At 53.5% G+C, this 19,762-nt stretch overlaps 2 protein-coding genes and 2 pseudogenes across 2 annotated transcripts; 1 reads left to right on the plus strand and 3 right to left on the minus strand.

Annotated features, from left to right (window-relative positions):
* Positions 1–359: 359 nt before the first annotated feature.
* LOC117191908 lies at positions 360–1,634 on the minus strand. Its single transcript, XM_033396663.1, has 2 exons — positions 1,567–1,634; positions 360–1,496 (listed from the first exon to the last, which is right to left on the minus strand). Exon 2 carries the CDS (start codon positions 1,048–1,050, stop codon positions 499–501), a length of 552 nt encoding a protein of 183 aa, XP_033252554.1. The 5' UTR covers positions 1,051–1,496; positions 1,567–1,634; the 3' UTR covers positions 360–498.
* An 11,613-nt stretch (positions 1,635–13,247) lies between these two features.
* On the plus strand, positions 13,248–18,656 carry LOC117191900 (annotated as a pseudogene).
* LOC117191902 lies at positions 15,404–17,595 on the minus strand (annotated as a pseudogene).
* A 406-nt stretch (positions 18,657–19,062) lies between the features above and the next one.
* LOC117191907 (peroxisomal membrane protein 2-like) lies at positions 19,063–19,762 on the minus strand. The gene has a single exon (XM_033396662.1). The coding sequence runs from the start codon at positions 19,669–19,671 to the stop codon at positions 19,099–19,101; it is 573 nt and encodes a 190-aa protein (XP_033252553.1). The 5' UTR covers positions 19,672–19,762; the 3' UTR covers positions 19,063–19,098.

The raw sequence follows: 19,762 nt of genomic DNA on the forward strand, positions 1-19,762 counted from the left end.
ATGTAGCGCGCTGTGACGAACCTTCCTAAGGTTCGTTACACCCCCCCCTTTCTTCCGGGAGGAGGTCGACGCAGACAGGCGCGGCCCGGGATCGCTTGTGGACCCGGTAGCACTGATCCCAGGACCAGCTTCGGAAACGGAGCCTCTCCGTTTCCAGCAGCCGCTGGTGTATCTCCTCGATAAGGCCCGCCGGTAGGGCTCGGCCTGGGATGTTCACCTGCCAATCTGCCGGCGCGATTACCCACTGGGTGGGCTGGTTCAGCTCTTCGATCAGGGAGAAGTCTGCTGGACTTTGCCACTCCCCCCCCCTCCCTTCGTCTTGAAGAAATCGTAGTATTTCATCCAAGTCGCAGCCCACCAGCAACTCGTCTTGTCCTTCCCACTCCCCAGTTTGGGGGGTCGGCGCCGTCTCCTCCGCAACGGGTTGTTATACCCTCCGTAGGGTCATGGTGGGGTACCCGCTGTCCGGCCCCGTTTCCCACTGCTCCTCCGGTTCGGTCAGCTCCGCTTGTCGAACCGGAGCGGCCTTTCCCTCTTCTGTAGCCCCGGTGGGCCATTCAGTGGGAGGGCCTTGCGCTGCCTCCGCGTGGGGCGCTTCGGCGTGCGTTGGTGTGGTCGCCGCTGACTCTTTTGGAGGATTGGGGCATCGGGGAGGATCCGATGCGGGCGTTGGCGGTCGCGCTTCGGCGTGCTTGCCCTGGCTGGGGCGGCCGGTTCGGAGCGGTAGTCGATTGGTTCCGCGGCTTCTCGGAATGTCCTGAAGAACGCGTTGACATTCCGGCCGGGAGGGACAAAGACGTCTACGGACATCTGGTGGTTACGCGTGACGCGTAACCCCCATGGCGTGACCGTGTGGTGAAAGGTCTCTGTTTCGGCTATGAATTGCCGACCGTAGGGTTCCTCCTCTTCGCTCTCCCCGTCGCCGTAGTACGCGTTGTATGGTTTCGGTGTGTAACGCTCCAGCCCCCTCTCGGGGCGGTAAATGCCACGGCCGGTTCGGGGATCGCGGTGCTGGTGATAACCGGCATCTTCAAACTCCTGTTCGAACATCGGCGCGTATGATGGCGTCTCTGGTTCCGGGAAGCTGTGCTGGCTAGAACCGGCATCTTCGAACTCCTCTTCGAATGACGGTGACCCTGGCTCCGGGGAGCAGGTTCTCTCGACGGAACCCGGATGGTCGGCGGGAGAACAGCGGGGGGCTGTCTCGGGGACCCTCGTGGTCGGCTGCCCCTGACTCGTCGGCGTCTAGCTCCATATCTGCGTACATGTCCCCATCGAAGGTGTGGGATTCTTCGGCTACTCCTGGCTTCGGGGCGGCTTCCTCGTCCGCCTTGGCAGCGGACTCCGGTTCCTCGGCGTCGGAGAAATCCGTGAGGTCTACGACTTCGGGTGACTCTGCTGATGCAGCGGCTCTCTGGTGCGCCTTAGCTGGGGTGTTCTCGGTGGCGTTCATGGCTGGTTCTTCGGTGCGTAGAGTTCGGGGAGGGGGAGAGTGTCTATTTTCTATTTAATCTGCTTTAATCTTCTTAATTCTAGGGCCTCCCAGGGGGCGTGACGAAAACTTACATTGTTTTGGTTCTTGTATAGTAGGGTTTTATCAAAAACGCCTTGCTCGCTAGGCGTTCGGAATCTGACTTATTTCTAGTATTTCTAACGTCATGCATTTCCCTCCGCTGACAGCGCGACTCACGGGAGCCGGCGTCAGCGGGCTTGCAATTCTGTAATCTAAGCTATGGTAAATGGATCCGTGGGACGATTATGGACGTTTGGGGCATGGGTTTATGAATGTGTGTAATGAGTGTAATGCATGAATCTGCCGAATTGACATTTATATATTTTTTTTTCGTTCTTTTTTTTATTTTATTTATTTTTTTTTTTTTGGTTGTTTCATTTTCGTCGTCTTTTCTCTTCGTAACTTCCGTTTTACGGGCAGCGCAGCTATGCGTCGCACGCGGGCTCCGATCGGATTTCGGGCGCCGATGGGCCGGGTGTAGGGCCAGCTCTTATCGCTGGGCTCGGCCGGCCTCTGGGCATGTATCGCCGCGGGAAGGCTCTGCCGGGGGCGACAGTACCGTGCGCCGTCTCTGTTGTTCTGGCCGGTTCGTCATTGGCCGGGGGGGTACGGGGGGCGGCCTCCACGTCTCGTGCTGTATGCTCGTTCCGAAGGCCTTGGGATTTGAGGCGGCGGTATAGCACCCAGATGATGGCGCAGAGAGGGATGGCGACGACGAGGGTGAACAAATAGGAGGCGGCGCTCCTTATCGTCACCGTCTCGTTCAGGTCGTCGCTGTAGTTTGAATTTTGTAGGCTTAACTCCCGTAGGAACGGCAAGCTTAGCTTTTCCTTGTGTGCCGTTACGTTTATTCGAGTCATCGCCGGTACCACCGCCTTTCTTTTGGAGTCGCCGAGGTGATTCACGTACCAGGTCCCGTTAAACGAGACCCGGTGGGAATACGTAACTAGGTACGATCCCGAGATTGCTTGGGTGGTCCCCGCCTCATCTACAACGGTGAACCTTGCGTCGTTGACGATGATGGTGCCGTGGTCCACCACGACGATCGGATCCAAGTGACCGGGCGAAGTCGCGCAGTGCGCGACGGACCCGGTCACCATCTGCTGAGCGCAGGTGATCCCCTCGCGTTCTCTGCAAAACGTGGCGCCGATGGTGGCTTCGCAATCCCCGATGCTGAGGGTTTGGGGCCCGCATTCTGCCACGATGTCTCCCTCACGGAAATCCAGTATCTTGTTCTGATGTTGGACCGGGAAAATAAGCATTTTCCTACAGACCAGCTTCGGTTGGGGAAACTTGATGAGAAAGTGGAGTAGGTCTGCGCTCTGGAAGACGCTAATGTTTGACACTTCTAGTAGATCCACTAGGCTGATGTTAGCGAGGTGTTGCTCGCCCAATTTCTTAATGTCAGCGCCGTCCAGAAGGGCGGGGCTGATCACGTTAATCTTGGCCAGAGTTAAGGCCAGGATGAGGTCTTCCAGATCCGTTATAATGATCCTGTTCCGGGCTATTATGGCTTCGGCCCGGTCGGCGTTGTGCTCCTTGGCGATGTGGTTCACGAGGCGGGTCAGCTCGTTGATCCGGGCTTGAATCCTGGAGTTGATTTCGTTTTGGCCACGGCTGGACTTCTCCAGCTGCTTTTGTTGGAATTTGACCTGCTCCCAGTCGTCGAAATCGGGCGTTCCGGCCACTACCTTCAATGCTGTTCCGAGCAGGTTTATACTCCTTGTTCCCCGATGGTGGAGCCTTAGCGTGGCCACCAGGTTCTTGATGTGGTCCAGGTCGGCTGCTATCACTTGCGCCATCCGGTCTAGGCTAAATAGCTCCGCGGCTTGTTCTGTTTCGGCGACGTAATCTTCGTATGAAGTCACGTTCGTAGTGTGGTGCAGGTATCCGTGGTTGGCCCAAATGATGGCGTCCCCGTCCGCTATTGGGATATAGTCCGCGTTAGTGTAGTCATTCAACTTGACCAGCGCGCGCGTCGAGGTTAGCAGAGTGAGGAAAATCAGTAGGTCGTGTCGAACCGATCGTGTCGTCGGCGAAGGTTGTAGTGCCTCCCTTGTTCTTGGCTGGCCCTTTGAATGTTGTCTCTGACGATGGCGAACACTTCTTTTAGCCTGGCGGCCTTACCCATAGGAGTTTCCTGGGCGCTTCCCGTCCCCGGCGTGACCTCGTCGTATAAGCCGCCGGGCAGTCGGGGCTCTCTTCCGTGTACGAGGAATGCCGGGCTGAAACCGGTAGTCTCCGAGACGCTCGAGTTGATCGCCAGCGTCATTTCTGGCAAGAGTTCGTCCCACGTGTTTCGTCCACGAATTGGGCGATCATCGTCTTCGCGGTCCGGTTTGCCATTTCCGTCGGGTTCTCTTGCGGACAATAGGGCGCGGTGTGTTGGAGTTCCACGCCGGCGGTGTGCACGAAGCTACTCAGTATGCGTTCCCTGAAAGCTCGTTCGAGGCTAGCCGTCGTTGCCTTCTTAAGGAGCACCAGTTCGACCCATTTGGAGAAGGTGTCAAAGAAAACTAGCAGGATGGCGTTCCCCCGTTTAGATCGGGATAACGGTCCGACGAAGTCGGCGCACAGGGTGGCGAAGGGTTCCTCGGCCTTGCGAGTGAGCATCCTGCCCACTGGCTTGCGTTGGGTAGCCTTGAACTTCTGGCAGCTCACGCAACCGCGGATATATCGCCTCACGTCGCGATAAAATCCCGGCCAATAATACCTCTGGGATATCCTCGTGATAGTTTTTCGTACGCCGAGGTAGCCTGCCGTCGGTTGGTCGTGGCACTCGCGGAGGACTCTCGCTCGGCAGTCCTTGGGCACGCAGAGCTTCCACGGCACGTGGTCGTCATCGTCGGCTCCGTGCCCCAGGTTTCGGTAAAGCTGTCCGTTTTCGTACGTGTAGTCCGGGTATTTTTGGGGCTCGTCGTGAACTTGTTGGATCCTTCTTCTGAGCCACGGGCAGGTCGTGCCCTCTTCTTCGACGCGTGAAAGGGATTCCAAAGGTTGCCTAGAGAGCGCGTCGGCGACCACGTTCGGGTTGCCGTCCCGATAATGTACGTCGTATTGGTCCTGCTGCAGCTCCAGCGCCCATCTCGCCACTCTCCCGTAAGGGCTCTCAAGGGTGTTTAGCCATTTCAGCGCGAGATGGTCGGTCACCACGTCGAACCGGTATCCTTCCAAGTAACAGCGCAATTTCCGGATTGCCCATTAGACGGCCAGGCATTCCTTGTCGGTGGCCGAATAATTCTCCTCTGCCTTGTTAAGGCGCCGGCTGACGTAGGCGAGGACGCGTTTCTTCCCTTCGATCTCTTGGGTGCGGTCCTCACCACACCCACGTTGCTCGCGTCGGTCTGCAGGGAGAATTTGACGCTGAAGTCCGGGCAGGCGAGCACCGGGGCGGTGGTGAGTCGCACTTTGAGTTCGTCGAAGGAGTCCTGTTGTTCCTGTCCCCATGCCCATGCTCTCCCCTTCTTTAGTAGCAATGACATCGGTTGCACTATGGTGGCGAAATTGGGGACGAATCGACGATACCAGCCCGCCATGCATTGTCGCAATTCCTTCAGGTTAGTGGGCGGTCTCAGGTCTTTGACGGCCGCTATCTTGTCAGGGTCGGTATGAATGCCTTCCTCGCTGACCATGTGACCCAGGTATTTTATGCGGCGCTGGAAAAATACGCATTTGTCTGCGTTGATCCGCAGATTGGCCCGGCGCAGTCGCGAGAAGACTCTCTTGACGTTGCGCAAATGTTCCGCGAAATCCTTGCCGACGATGACGATGTCGTCCAGATACGCGAAAGCGAAGGGTTCCATGTCTGCGCCGATGACCGTGTCGAGGGTACGCTGGAATGTGGCTCCCGCGGAATGTAACCCGAAAGGCATTACCTTCCACTGATAGAGGCCTCTTCCGGGCACCGTGAACGCCGTGCCCTCCTTACTGTCATGGGCCATCGGTATCTGCCAGTATCCATTCTTCAGATCCAGCGTGGTGATGAACCGCGCTTTTCGGAGTCTTTCCAGTATATAGTTGATCCTCGGCAACGGGTATGCGTCCGGGATCGAATGTTCGTTTAGTTGTCGATAGTCCACACACATGCGCCACCTCCCGTCCTTTTTGCGGACGAGGACAATGGGGGCGCTGTGGGGACTTCGCGAGGGCTCGATCAGGCCTTCTGCTATCAGCTGGTCGACCTGCTCGTCGATGATCCGACGCATAGCCGGGTTCTTTGGGTAGTACCGTTGCTTTATGGGACGCTGGTCCCTCATAACTATCGTGTGCTCCGTGAGGTCCGTGGTCCCTCGGAGGCCTGCGAGCTTCGGCAGCTCTTCGTCCAGGAATTCCTGGATTTGCGGCGCCACGTCGGGAGGCCAGGGGTCGGGGACTCTTTCTGGCTCCTCTTCGCTTAGCCGGCTGGTTCCGGGAGCGGGGGTCTGGTCTCGGCCCTCGGGGAGTATGGTCATGTCGAACGCGCTTGGCGGTTCGATCCCACGAGGGTACTCCCTTATATTAGCGACCACCGGGGTAGTTTCGGGTGTAGGCAGGGCATTTTCTGGACTCCGGCTGAATACATGGGTCGTGTCGTGTTCGGCGTGATGCAGGAACATGCGGGTCTCGATGATGCCGCTAGTACTAGACCAGCGGCTCGTTCGGGGGACGCAGATTTCCGCTCTGGTGCCTGCTATAGTGAAACCTTCGGCGACGCGGGCTCCAGCAGCGCCCCGGTCGGTGTCTCGAGTGGCTGTTGCTCCTATTCCCGGTTCTCGGCTGGGAAAACTTCGGGCAGTAAGGACGATTTCGGATGTGGGAGTTTCCGTTATCGAAAGGGCTGCGTTACCGCGCTCGCTCGCCGGGGCGGCTAACGTGGTCGTTGTATTCGGCGCTGGGCCGCTGGACGATCGTCGCCGCCGTGGGGGTTCGATCGTTGCTCCGGGCTCTCCACCACTCGTCGAGGACGTTGGACCGGGGGTCCTGGTGGGTCTGTTCGCGTCCCTTGTTGTCTTACCCGAGTTTTGCCCTGGTTGGATGACCTGGGGTCAGGGCGTTCCGTCGGGGTCCTGGGCTTCGTGTTCCTGATTCCTTGTTTGCGTGGCGTATCGTTTGTCGCCTTGGGTTTCGTAGGCGCGTGTTCCGGGGTGTGCACCTGGCTGGCGGTAACTACCGGTGTATTTGTCGCGAGGCGACTGTCGCGGAGTTGGAGGAGGGTGGTGCCACACTGTATCGTTGTTTCGATGGCGCAGAGGAAGTCTATCCCCACGATGACCTGCTCTAGCATGTTTGGTAACACTAGGAGCGGTATCTGTACCTCGCGTTTGTCCAGTTTAACGAACGCCAACAGAATTTGCGTTATTTCGCGTACCGACCCGTCTGCCAGGCGGATCTGAACGCTCGCTTCCCTGAGGCCGGCGTCGTTGCCGAGCTGCCGGGCGAGGTTGGCGCTGACGAAACTCCGGGACGCCCCGGTATCCACAGTGGCCGCTGTGGCCCGTCCTCCTATCGTCACCCTCGCCACTATCCGGCCGTCCTGCTCCTGTCCTGTTCTGGGTTTGGGGAGGCGTCGTTCCCGGCTGTTCCCGTGCCAGTCGGGGACGCTGGTCGTTTCCCGACGAGTCTTGGCGGCAGCAATCGATGGTCCTTACGCCTCGCTTACCGCATTCCCAACAGAACAGGATAGAGGGGTTGGTGCTGTTGTGGGAGGCATGGCCGGCTTCGCCGCAGCGGCAACAGGCCATCCGTGGGTTGGCGATGGGGGTGGTGACCATGCTGTGAGCGACTTCCGGCGCTGGAGTGTCGGGTCGGATTGGCGATGGTCTCCTTGCCGGTCCTGCCGTGTCCCATTGGGGCTTCCGAAAGGAGGTCCGGTTTGCTTCGACCTCGTTTTGCGTCTGGTGCGTCGTTGGTCTAGTGTATCTTGGGCCGGGCCGAGGGGCAGTGGGAGCAGTGGGGTTATTCCGCTCTTGGATGGATTCGAACTCCGTAGCCAACATCGTTAGTTGGGCCAAACTTCGCAGTTCGTGTCTTCGCACGTACAGTTGATATGCCGGCAGAGTATTATCATAAATCCTGTTGAGCTCTTGGGCATCATCGTACCCGGCGTGGTGCATGAGCAACCTGAGCTCGATTATGAAGTCCTTGAATAACTCGCCCGTCGCTTGCTTGCGGGCTCGGATCTGATCCTCTAACTGTTCGAAATACCGCGGCGGAAGGAAAAAGGCCAAAAATTCTTGCCGGAAGTTGACCCACGAGGCGCCTTTGCAGCCTGCTGGTGCGGAACCAGCGGTTGGCTCGGTCGATAAGGATTTCCGCCATAGCTCGAGGCAAGTGGTTGGTGTCTATCCCGTACGAAAGCGCGCGCTCTTCCAACAGCTCGATGAAAGACAACGGATCATCCTGTCCGTCGAATTGGATCCCCCACCTCCTAATCCGTTCCGCCATCTGGGCAGCTTGACTGTATCGATGGGCTTCCAACGCGTCGTTACCTCCCCGGGGTCTATCGCTTTCAGGGAGGAGCCTCCTCATGGGTGAGGGGCGGACCTCTGGGGACGGGGGTCTTGGGGGGGCGGCTGCGGTCACCACGATGGGCGGGCCGGTTGGTCTGCCTTCGGGGGCCCCAGGGATCTGCAGACCGCTTTTGGGGTCTGCCTTCCGTCTCTCCGCCTGCCCGGAAGTAGAGGGTTGCGGCGACTTTGCGCGTCCCGGGGGTTTTGCGTATTGCCGTTCGAGTTCCGCCAGTCGAATCCAGGCCTCTTGTTCGAGGGGTCCTTCGACCAGCGTGGCGAACCTTTTCCGTAGGTCCTCAACTGTCCCTTCGCGGTCGAACCCGAATTCTTCCGCGAAGGCTTCCAGTTCTTCCCGGCGGCGCTTGTGGATCCAGCCGGTGCTGACCCCCGGATTAACGGTCAATTCGTCCCCGTCGTACTCACCTGATTGTTCCCCCGTATAGGGCTCCATGCTTCTCTTGGTCGTTGCGTCGCTGTTCCTACGGACTGGTTGAGCGTCCGGGATCTTGAGGTACTGTGTTCCCTTTTCTTTTCACTGTCACTTAGTACTGGTACGTAGACTCGTTCGCGATCCTCACCGTTAGAATTGTGGGGATTTGAGCACGGTTACGCGCCGCGGTAGTGGGGTGGGTTTTTTTCTGCGGTCGAGCGATCGGCCGCGTATGCACGTAGGCGTACACGCGGGGGTTATCTTTCCCCCTTTTTTTCCTTTTTTTCGGTCTGTCTCTTGCACTCCTGACTGCCGTGGGTTTTTAATCCACGAACCCCTCGTTAGAGGTTCCTTCGGGTCCCTGCTCGGGCGCCACTTGTAATGTCTCCTCTTCCAGGCTGAGGTAAGCTCAGTCCTGTCCAGGGGTCTTCCTACAAGAAATTTGTAGTTCGCAGGAACTCCGAAAGGGGGGTCGGCTGTTGTGGGAGGCATGGCCGGCTTCGCCGCAGCGGCAACAGGCCATCCGTGGGTTGGCGATGGGGGTGGTGACCATGCTGTGAGCGACTTCCGGCGCTGGAGTGTCGGGTCGGATTGGCGATGGTCTCCTTGCCGGTCCTGCCGTGTCCCATTGGGGCTTCCGAAAGGAGGTCCGGTTTGCTTCGACCTCGTTTTGCGTCTGGTGCGTCGTTGGTCTAGTGTATCTTGGGCCGGGCCGAGGGGCAGTGGGAGCAGTGGGGTTATTCCGCTCTTGGATGGATTCGAACTCCGTAGCCAACATCGTTAGTTGGGCCAAACTTCGCAGTTCGTGTCTTCGCACGTACAGTTGATATGCCGGCAGAGTATTATCATAAATCCTGTTGAGCTCTTGGGCATCATCGTACCCGGCGTGGTGCATGAGCAACCTGAGCTCGATTATGAAGTCCTTGAATAACTCGCCCGTCGCTTGCTTGCGGGCTCGGATCTGATCCTCTAACTGTTCGAAATACCGCGGCGGAAGGAAAAAGGCCAAAAATTCTTGCCGGAAGTTGACCCACGAGGCGCCTTTGCAGCCTGCTGGTGCGGAACCAGCGGTTGGCTCGGTCGATAAGGATTTCCGCCATAGCTCGAGGCAAGTGGTTGGTGTCTATCCCGTACGAAAGCGCGCGCTCTTCCAACAGCTCGATGAAAGACAACGGATCATCCTGTCCGTCGAATTGGATCCCCCACCTCCTAATCCGTTCCGCCATCTGGGCAGCTTGACTGTATCGATGGGCTTCCAACGCGTCGTTACCTCCCCGGGGTCTATCGCTTTCAGGGAGGAGCCTCCTCATGGGTGAGGGGCGGACCTCTGGGGACGGGGGTCTTGGGGGGGCGGCTGCGGTCACCACGATGGGCGGGCCGGTTGGTCTGCCTTCGGGGGCCCCAGGGATCTGCAGACCGCTTTTGGGGTCTGCCTTCCGTCTCTCCGCCTGCCCGGAAGTAGAGGGTTGCGGCGACTTTGCGCGTCCCGGTGGTTTGGCGTATTGCCGTTCGAGTTCCGCCAGTCGAATCCAGGCCTCTTGTTCGAGGGGTCCTTCGACCAGCGTGGCGAGCCTTTTCCGTAGGTCCTCAACTGTCCCTTCGCGGTCGAACCCGAATTCTTCCGCGAAGGCTTCCAGTTCTTCCCGGCGGCGCTTGTGGATCCAGCCGGTGCTGACCCCCGGATTAACGGTCAATTCGTCCCCGTCGTACTCACCTGATTGTTCCCCCGTATAGGGCTCCATGCTTCTCTTGGTCGTTGCGTCGCTGTTCCTACGGACTGGTTGAGCGTCCGGGATCTTGAGGTACTGTGTTCCCTTTTCTTTTCACTGTCACTTAGTACTGGTACGTAGACTCGTTCGCGATCCTCACCGTTAGAATTGTGGGGATTTGAGCACGGTTACGCGCCGCGGTAGTGGGGTGGGTTTTTTTCTGCGGTCGAGCGATCGGCCGCGTATGCACGTAGGCGTACACGCGGGGGGTTATCTTTCCCCCTTTTTTTCCTTTTTTTCGGTCTGTCTCTTGCACTCCTGACTGTCGTGGGTTTTTAATCCACGAACCCCTCGTTAGAGGTTCCTTCGGGTCCCTGCTCGGGCGCCACTTGTAATGTCTCCTCTTCCAGGCTGAGGTAAGCTCAGTCCTGTCCAGGGGTCTTCCTACAAGAAATTTGTAGTTCGCAGGAACTCCGAAAGGGGGGTCGGCTCGTCTTACTGGGCGGACGTGAGGGTCGAGAAGAAAGGCGCGGAGCGAGGCACACCCGCGTGGGTCGAGAGAGAGGCGGGCGCAGGGCGAGGCACACCTGCGTGGGTCGGTAAAGAGGGGTCACAGGGCGAGTCACACCTGTGGGTGTCGAGAGAGGGCGCAGGGCGTGTCACACCTGCGTGAGGGGGGGGGGGGGGGGGGGGGTTCGAGGATTGATCGGGGGTTAGTGGAGGTGAGTGTGGCTCGCTGGCGAGTAGTTGTTGGTAAGGGTGACCGGGGAGGGGCTTGGATCCCCAAAAATGACTTACACGGGGTTGGTTCTCGTTACAATAATGATTTATTAGCTTGCTGGTTATACAGGTAATTTGTTACATTGAATATTTTTTGTTGTTTCGTCACGTTCCCGGAAGGATTCTTAACTTGTATCTTAGTTGTCACGCGGGACAACGTCTATTCTCGGCCCGGGTCTCCGCGTAAGTGAAGTCTGCTCGGCGCTTGCGCGCTCGGGAAAACTTCGCTGCCGCCGATCTCTAACTTATCAGTATCTACGTTTCTTCGTCGGCTTCGGATTGGCTGCCGCTTCGCGGAGCGTCCCGAAGCCGCGAAGGGAAGGGGCGGGGATTCTTATCGGCTAGTCTGTGCTTCGGGAGCTTAAGTTTAGTGGTGGGGTAATGTGTTGGCCCGGTGGGGAGTTGTCACCGGCTAACGGTTCGTGTCTCGGGAGCTTATGGCTAAACGCGGGGCAATGTGTTGGTGTGGGGGGCGTTCTTACCGGCCAATTGTCAGTGCTTCGGGAGCTTTTCGTTAGAGGTGGGGGTAATGTGTTGGTACGAGAATGTGGGATTGGCTGTCGTGAAACGGTAGGCTGGGATTGGCTGTCGTGAAACGGTAGGCGAAACGATATGGGGAATGAGTTTCTTTATTGGTGGTACATTTATGCATTCTCTGTTCTTAAGGCTAAGTAACGATATATTTAAGAGAAACTGGAGATATAAAAAGGGGAAAAATGAGGCGGTGACGATCCCGCGATGTAGCGCGCTGTGACGAACCTTCCTAAGGTTCGTTACAACATATTCATGTTGGCCAGTGTTCAATCCACTGGACTCACATAGCTCTCGACAATGCCATCCACGAAACTGTTGATGGCACAGGTATGCTTGTTCAGGTCGCTCTTGAGCAGGCCCCGTCGCAAGTCGCGGGCAAGCAGATGCACCACGAAAATGATGAACTCCTCCTCCACATCCAGATCGAGCTGTTCGAAGCGCTTCATGATCCGCCGCCCAATCTCCACCGGAGCCCTGTGTCGCGGCATTATGAATACTGAACAATAAATTTGATTGTTGCCTTTGTTAAAGACGAAAACTAGGAAATGTAGGGCTGCTTGTTATTTGTTTGTCCCGTTGCTCCTAGAAACGTCAGCCTACTGTGTTACTCAATACAGTTGGGGGGGGCAAAGGTCATGTCTATGCGAGTATATTCGTATGTCTATGAAAATCTTTAATCTTTTAATGTTGGTACTGATGAAGACTGGGTAAGGAGGATTAATATCCCTAATCCTTCTTTTTCTTTTTCTAGATCGAAGGCAGGAGTCACAGCATAAAGCATTTTTTGGCAAATGGCACAAAGGTGAGCCTCTTGGCCAACTCCGGACAACCGTTCGACATTGCAATCGACATCATTGGGCGGCTGCTCTTCTGGACCTGCTCCTACTCCAACAGCATTAACGTGACCATCCGCACAATTGTGTTCCTAAAACGTTGCCTCTTTTAGCTTCCTGGGTGAATCCGTAGGCGTCAACGATACCGGGGACTCGGAAAAGCCTCGCAACATTGCCGCCTTGGGGAGATTTATGTACTGGCTGGAGGACAAGACCTGAGAGGAACGGATCACTTTCAACGGAGAGGATTGTTCCGTGGAGCTGCATCGTCTGCCACAGTTGCCCAAATTGTTTCCAAAACTGCATAGCCAAAGGGGTGTGACACGCAGCACGCGCGACTTGTTCAAACCTTGTTTTAGTTAAAATACTATAAAAGCAAGGACTAAAAACTAACCAATTTTATAGAAAATGTATTCATCAATGGCCTAAAACTATGTGGGAAAAACTAAGCGTTTTAGTTAACCAGAATTATTCAACGGAATCTCTAAACTGAGCAATATGAACGACTATCCTTTTCCGTTTTTTTGTTTTGACCTACATATTTCGCTAAAACGATTGTTTGACCTATTTTGCTAAAACCTTTTCTACGCAAATTGCAATAAGAGCAAGTATTAAGAATAAGCTGGTCAAGTAGAAAATAGATTCATTAATTGGATAAAACTATGTGGGCATGGCTAAATGTTCGGTATAGCTAATAATATTCGACCGAACATCAAAATTGACCAATGTGGTTTCCAATCCTTGCCGGAGAACGATTAACCCATTGTAGACCAAGAGGGTATTTTAATAAACCACCGAAAACGAGGAAAATGTATATTTTTAACGCAGTTCGGGAGAATGATATCGTGGGTTTCTTCTAAGTAAAGAGGATAGATCTACAAGGATAATTTACAAACAGTATTATATTCGGCTGTTTACCTCAAGTTTAAATAGAGGGGGCTTAAGTGGGCTAAGTACTCTTAGCAGAGCAAAACAAGAGCACAATTTGTATTTCACAGAAAACTCCGCGTAATTGCAATAAAATGCACAGTGTTATTTCATAAAAATAATATGTATTCAGAGCTAATTTATCACAATGTTCCAACTCCGCCGGCAACGAACATACCGTTGTCGGTTGCAGCACCAGACGGCGGCTTCCTTTATGACGGCGTACGCAGCATAAACTACATATCAGCAGAGCCGGCAGATGCTGCAGAGAAGTCACAAGGTAAAATCATGTCCACGCGCTTCAACATCATTGCACTCGATGTCAGTCCCATGTGGGGCAAGGGAAGACAGCCATTTGCCATAGTGGGCGACGATCTGAGTGTGCAAGTGTGGGACTGCATGCTGGGCGGGGCTGTCAGCGGCCACAAGGCGCATCAACATCAGCACGAGGCCCGCAATTTCAGAGGAAGCCGTCCCTTTGAAACTGCCGTTCTAATGAGCTACATGAGCAACGGCAATACACTTTCGATAGATGCCAGTGATTTGGTCATCTATTGTGTGGCCTCCAACACCTTTTGCCGTCGTCCCACATTCATTCCGTCGCGCAATCACCACCCCGAAGTCCTGCGCTGCTCTCCCTACAACGACAACGTATTTGCTTTGGGCACGACGTTGGGAGCTGTGTTAGTTTGCGACCTGCTCAAGATGAGCATCGTTTATAAATTCAATGGCCATAAGAACTGTATCAATGGATTGGCATGGCGGCAGGTGTCTCTCCCCTTCGAAGAGGAAAAGTTGAATCTCGATACGTTGTCCTCGCGAGCTGAGCGGTGGCGCAGTCGCAAAGAAGATGAGGTAGCCGAAGCCTCTTCCAAACCAAAACCCAAACCCCCTCCGCTGGTCAAGTCCAAGCCAGCCGAATCCGATGATCCGTTTGACATTTACAACTTTGATCATCTGGAATGCGAGTTCGGGGCGCCGGTAGACGCCCGACGCAATTCATCCGACGATTGCGGTGACGACTTTGTTGGCCTGGAAAAGCCAGCAGGAGCCGCTGCCCTCGATTTTGTGGAGGCCTGTGAGAGCATTAAAGCGGATATAATGGCCAATCGCTCGGAGGCGGTTGGCGGTGTGGAGGTGACTTTAGACGACTGCCAGCCCACAAAACCATCTGGTCCCCTCAGCGATGCCAGCAACATAAGCAACAATGACAGCGCAACAAGCAACAATCAAAATGCCGCCCTGCCCAGCAATTCCACCGAAGGCGGTCTGGAGGTTATCCAATACAGCTCCTCCAGCGACGATGCCGTGATCGTCGATGGCGATGCAGCCAAGCCGAAACGAGAGGTGCTGCATCACATCTATCACCGGGCCGAAGTGCACGCTCCCGAGACATCTCAAATTCAAATGAATCCCGAGCCTGATTTAAAAACCGCATTGGTTGAGGAGAGCAGTACCGATTCGATCATTTCGAGTTCCATAAACTCGTCCATTCGCCCAGACATTCTCCTGGTCTCCGTTGATGCCGAAGAGGTGATGATCTGGAATACGAACACGGGCGCACATGCCGGCAAGAACTACAGCAGTGGCAAGTTAACAGGTTAGATCCATATGAAAAACACAGCCCTGGACCATCTTCATCCCTAGATATCTACAGATCAGTATTGCAGTGTCATGTGGCTTAATGACCGCACCATTGTCTCCCTGGGTCGGCATCAGTTGTCCTTCTGGTCACTGGTGTACGATCGAAAAATGCTTCGCTACAAGATCAACAAGGACAAGGAGCACAAGTGTGGCACAAAGGACATACTATCTTTTGCCACTAAATGCAGAAAACAGCAGCTATGGGTGTGCAGAAACAATCGCACGACCGGATTGATGGATCCCCTCACTGGCCACATAATCACCAACTACAGCTCATTGGTCTTTGGAGTGCGGGCCATGGTCGAGTGTCCGGATGATATGAACAAGTAACCCATCAAGCTTACTTATCAATTTTCTTTATAAGAAACTAATTTACCGCTACTTCGCTCTCCAGATTCGCTCTGGGATGTTCGGACCGTCGCGTGGCCTTCTTTGATCTGTCTAAACTGGCCACGAACGGCACGGTCATCACTACTAGCCATATTGTCAGCAATGTCTACTCCCTGGCTGCTTGCAACTCGCCTGCGGCACCTACGAGGGATCTGTGAGTTTTTACTTTGACTTTAATCGAGATTACATAAATCAATAAACGTTACAAAATAGGTGGCGATTCTCGACGTGGAGACCATGAAAGTGAAGAGAACCATTCAAGGGCCCCAAAAGAAAGAAGTCTACAGTTTGGTGTGGCAGGTAAACTACATCTACTTTGTTGTGAACCGCAAGCTTTGCTTCGTTGATTTAAGCCGGCTCAAAACAGGTGAGTTAGAAGCTCTTCTCAGCATCGCTTCTCATTTGTGCTGTCGTGTGTTGTAGGTCTGGTTCTGGGCATTGCGCTGTCCATAGCTGATCTTTGTCTGGGCATCGTGAGTCTGTCGCTTTCGTAGCTCTGCCATGTGGATGGTCTCGCGGTGGTAGTCCCACACATTCCATGTCACATTTTTCCAGTTCGGGGCCGGTCATTGGTGACCACCATTTCGGTTTGACCCGCGAAATCTCTTTGCTTCGGAGGCTCCACAATCAAGTCCTGCAGCTCATGGGATATGAGAGCTTCGTCCAGCTTAAAGAGCAACGCCAAGTTGGCACTATTAAAGATAACTTTCCTGAAGGCCGGTATAAACTGCTCGAAGCAGAGCTCCGTGAACCTGGTGTACATGTGGTCCCTCAAACCAAATGTTATGTCCACATTCATGCAGAGCTTTCGCGTCACTTTTGCTGGCAACAAAAGCCGGTTGGTTATGGTCGTCAGGGCACAAAAATCCTTGATATCCGCCTGGGCCAAGCTGCAAAAGTTCCCGTCCGTGTGGTAGTCGGTCATGACGGCTATGTGATCAAGAAATTTTGTTTTATGCGGCACCTTGATGCGTTTGTGCAACGCCTGGAGCTCGGCAATTGTAGCCTCTGCCGCATCCTTGATCTGAGCAGGCACCAGTATTTCCAGTTGCTCCCGCAACTTGTTTAGCTCGACAACGTGATTGAGGAAGTTATTCAGATTGCTCCAAACCTGCGAGATGTACACAAAGTGCGGCTAATGGATGGACAGAGGAGTATTAGAAGGACCGACGACGACCCCCACTGTATCTGCTTGCCACTTACGAATATCAGCTCCGAGTCGATGGCCGTGCGCATGGCCAGAGTGTCGTTTATCTTTGCCACCACACACTCGTAGTGCTTTCGCTCCACCTCAATGAGATAGACGGTGCTTTCATAGCTGCGATTCAATGCATCCAGGCAACGCTGCTGCATGGTGTAGATGATGGTGAACTGATTGAGTCGCTGCAAGTGCTCAAGAGGCACGCGATAGGTCATCGTTGTGTCCTTGGGATCCAGGTAAATCATCTCATCGATGGCCGCTTGGCATAGCGACTGCATCTTGGCCGCTCCATCCAGAGCCAGCTGGAAGGCAGAGCTCGTGTTCTTCTGAGCCATTTCCAGGTCGCCAACGACTGAGATGGGAAAAGCAAAAACCGAGTTTACGTTCCAGATTTCTGGAGTTCATGATCTGCACTCACTATATCTCACATTTTCCCGGTCCCCATCCGGTCCATCGTTGTTGTAGATGACTATACCGCCCACAGTGGCCGCCAGACGCTGCAGGTACTCTAGTCGATGGTATTTCTTCTTCAGCACATAGTTCTGCAGGTCGCTACGCCCGATCACGCTGTTCAGGGCTTGAGCGGTCAACTTGAGCAACACGTGGTTCTTGGGACAGCCCAGGTTGTAGCAGGCCACAATGAAGACCTGCATTTTGGCAAAGAGCTGATCCAGCTGCGCCTTGCTGCAGGTCTCCGGGTACTGCAGAATGTCGTCGATGAGCAGCTTCAGTTCGTTGAGGAACCTCTCATCGTATTGCTCCTTTACGTACTGCAGATCGATGCCGCGACCCTTCTTGATCACCCACGACATCTTCATGTTGGCCATTGTGCAATCCACTGGACTCACATAGCTCTCGACAATGCCATCCACGAAACTGTTGATGGCACAGGTATGCTTGTTCAGGTCGCTCTTGAGCAGGCCCCGTCGCAAGTCGCGGGCAAGCAGATGCACCACGAAAATGATGAACTCCTCCTCCACATCCAGATCGAGCTGTTCGAAGCGCTTCATGATCCGCCGCCCAATCTCCACCGGAGCCCTGTGTCGCGGCATTATGAATATTGAACAATAAATTTGATTGTTGCCTTTGTTAAAGACGAAAACTAGGAAATGTAGGGCTGCTTGATATTTGTTTGTCCCGTTGCTCCTAGAAACGTCAGCCTACTGTGTTACTCAATACAGTTGGGGGGGGGGCAAAGGTCATGTCTATGCGAGTATATTCGTATGTCTATGAAAATCCCTAATCTTTTAATGTTGGTACTGATGAAGACTGGGTAAGGAGGATTAATATCCCTAATCCTTCTTTTTCTTTTTCCAGATCGAAGGCAGGAGTCACAGCATAAAGCATTCTCTGGCAAATGGCACAAAGGTGAGCCTCTTGGCCAACTCCGGACAACCGTTCGACATTGCAATCGACATCATTGGGCGGCTGCTCTTCTGGACCTGCTCCTACTCCAACAGCATTAACGTGACCATCCGCACAATTGTGTTCCTAAAACGTTGCCTCTTTTAGCTACCTGGGTGAATCCGTAGGCGTCAACGATACCGGGGACTCGGAAAAGCCTCGCAACATTGCCGCCTTAAGGAGATTTATGTACTGGCTGGAGGACAAGACCTGAGTGGAACGGATCACTTTCAACGGAGAGCGTTGTTCCGTGGAGCTGCATCGTCTGCCACAGTTGCCCAAATTGTTTCCAAAACTGCATAGCCAAAGGGGTGTGACATGCAGCACGCGCGACGTTTTCAAACCTTGTTTTAGTTAAAATACTATAAAAGCAAGGACTAAAATCTAACCAATTTTATAGAAAATGTATTCATCAATGGCCTAAAATAATGTGGGAAAAACTAAGGGTTTTAGTTAACCAGAATTATTCAACGGAATCTCTAAACTGAGCAAATATGAACGACTATCCTTTTCCGTTTTTTTGTTTTGACCTATTTCGCTAAAACCATTGTTTGACCTATTTTGTTAAAACCTTTTCTACGCAAATTGCAATAAGAGCAAGTATTAAGAATAAGCTGGTCAAGTAGAAAATAGATTCATTAATTGGATAAAACTATGTGGGCATGGCTAAATGTTCTGTATAGCTAATAATATTCGACCGAACATCAAAATTGACCAATATGGTTTCCAATCCTTGCCGGAAAGCGATTAACCCATTGTAGACCAAGAGGGTATTTTAATAAACCACCGAAAACGAAGAAAATGTATATATTTAACGCAGTTCGGGAGAAAGATATCGTGGTTTTCTTCTAAGTAAAGAGGATAGATCTACAAGGATAATTTACAAACAGTATTATGATCTGTGTAAATGTATACGTTTATTTTTTGCACGTAAAAGATACAAAAATTAAGGGCTTTACTATATCCAGGCGATAAGGCTGTCTGTGCCAGTAGCTATTGCTTATCTTAAGCCCACACACGAATCGCGCAAACGTACCGACTCGCAATAGTTTTTGCAATCTAGAGCAATATGCCTTTCTTCGTTTAAACGCAACGAAGATAAAGCCAATCGTAATCTAGTTGGCAAGACGTGGAAGTCAAATAAAACTTTCGACTTTGTAAACACGGTTGAAAGTAACTTAATCATAAAAAAAGCTAAAGCAACGTTAATATAGTTGAAAAGTCTTGGGGTCCCCACTGGAATGTTTATTTCGACTTGTCAGCAGCCTGCTTATTCGCGAAGCGACGACGCTTCTTGGCAATGTAAACTACCCAAATGAAGGAAATTATGGCCATACTAATGGAACGGAACATGGGCGGCACATAGGCAAAGTTCAGGTACACAAACAAGGACAAGTACTGCCAGTTGGCCTTCAGCAGGGGCAAATACAGTTTTTCGACACTCTTAACAGCGGTGCCGTGGGAGTTGCCCTCGAACAGTGTCAAGAAGTAAAGCGAAAGCGCCTGGTAGATGGGGGCGTAGACTAGTCGTTCAGACAAGAACAAAAAGAACTTCCTGAAGCGCAAGTCATGACTGAACAGACGCTCCACGGTCTGGTAGAAGTAGTGGGGGACACTTCCACCGAAGAGCAGGCCAAACAGTCCATACGCGAAGGCGCTGTTCTGGTTCAATTTCTTGGCTCCGGCCAGACGCTGCGAGGTCACATTGGCCGAGGTGGCCAAAATACACGCCGTTATGGACTTCGTGCGAACCGGATGATTGAAAAGTTGTTCCAGATAAGTGCCAAAGAGCGAAAAAAGTGGCTTCGAGAGGGACATCTTGCTATTGCTTATGTCCAAGGAGACCAAAGTGGTGGAGCGTAACTAATCGACTGTCAATCCACGATAAGCACCTGTGGATTTTTTATTA

Source organism: Drosophila miranda (assembly GCF_003369915.1).
Source record: "Drosophila miranda strain MSH22 chromosome Y unlocalized genomic scaffold, D.miranda_PacBio2.1 Contig_Y1_pilon, whole genome shotgun sequence".
Lineage (NCBI taxonomy): Eukaryota > Metazoa > Arthropoda > Insecta > Diptera > Drosophilidae > Drosophila > Drosophila miranda.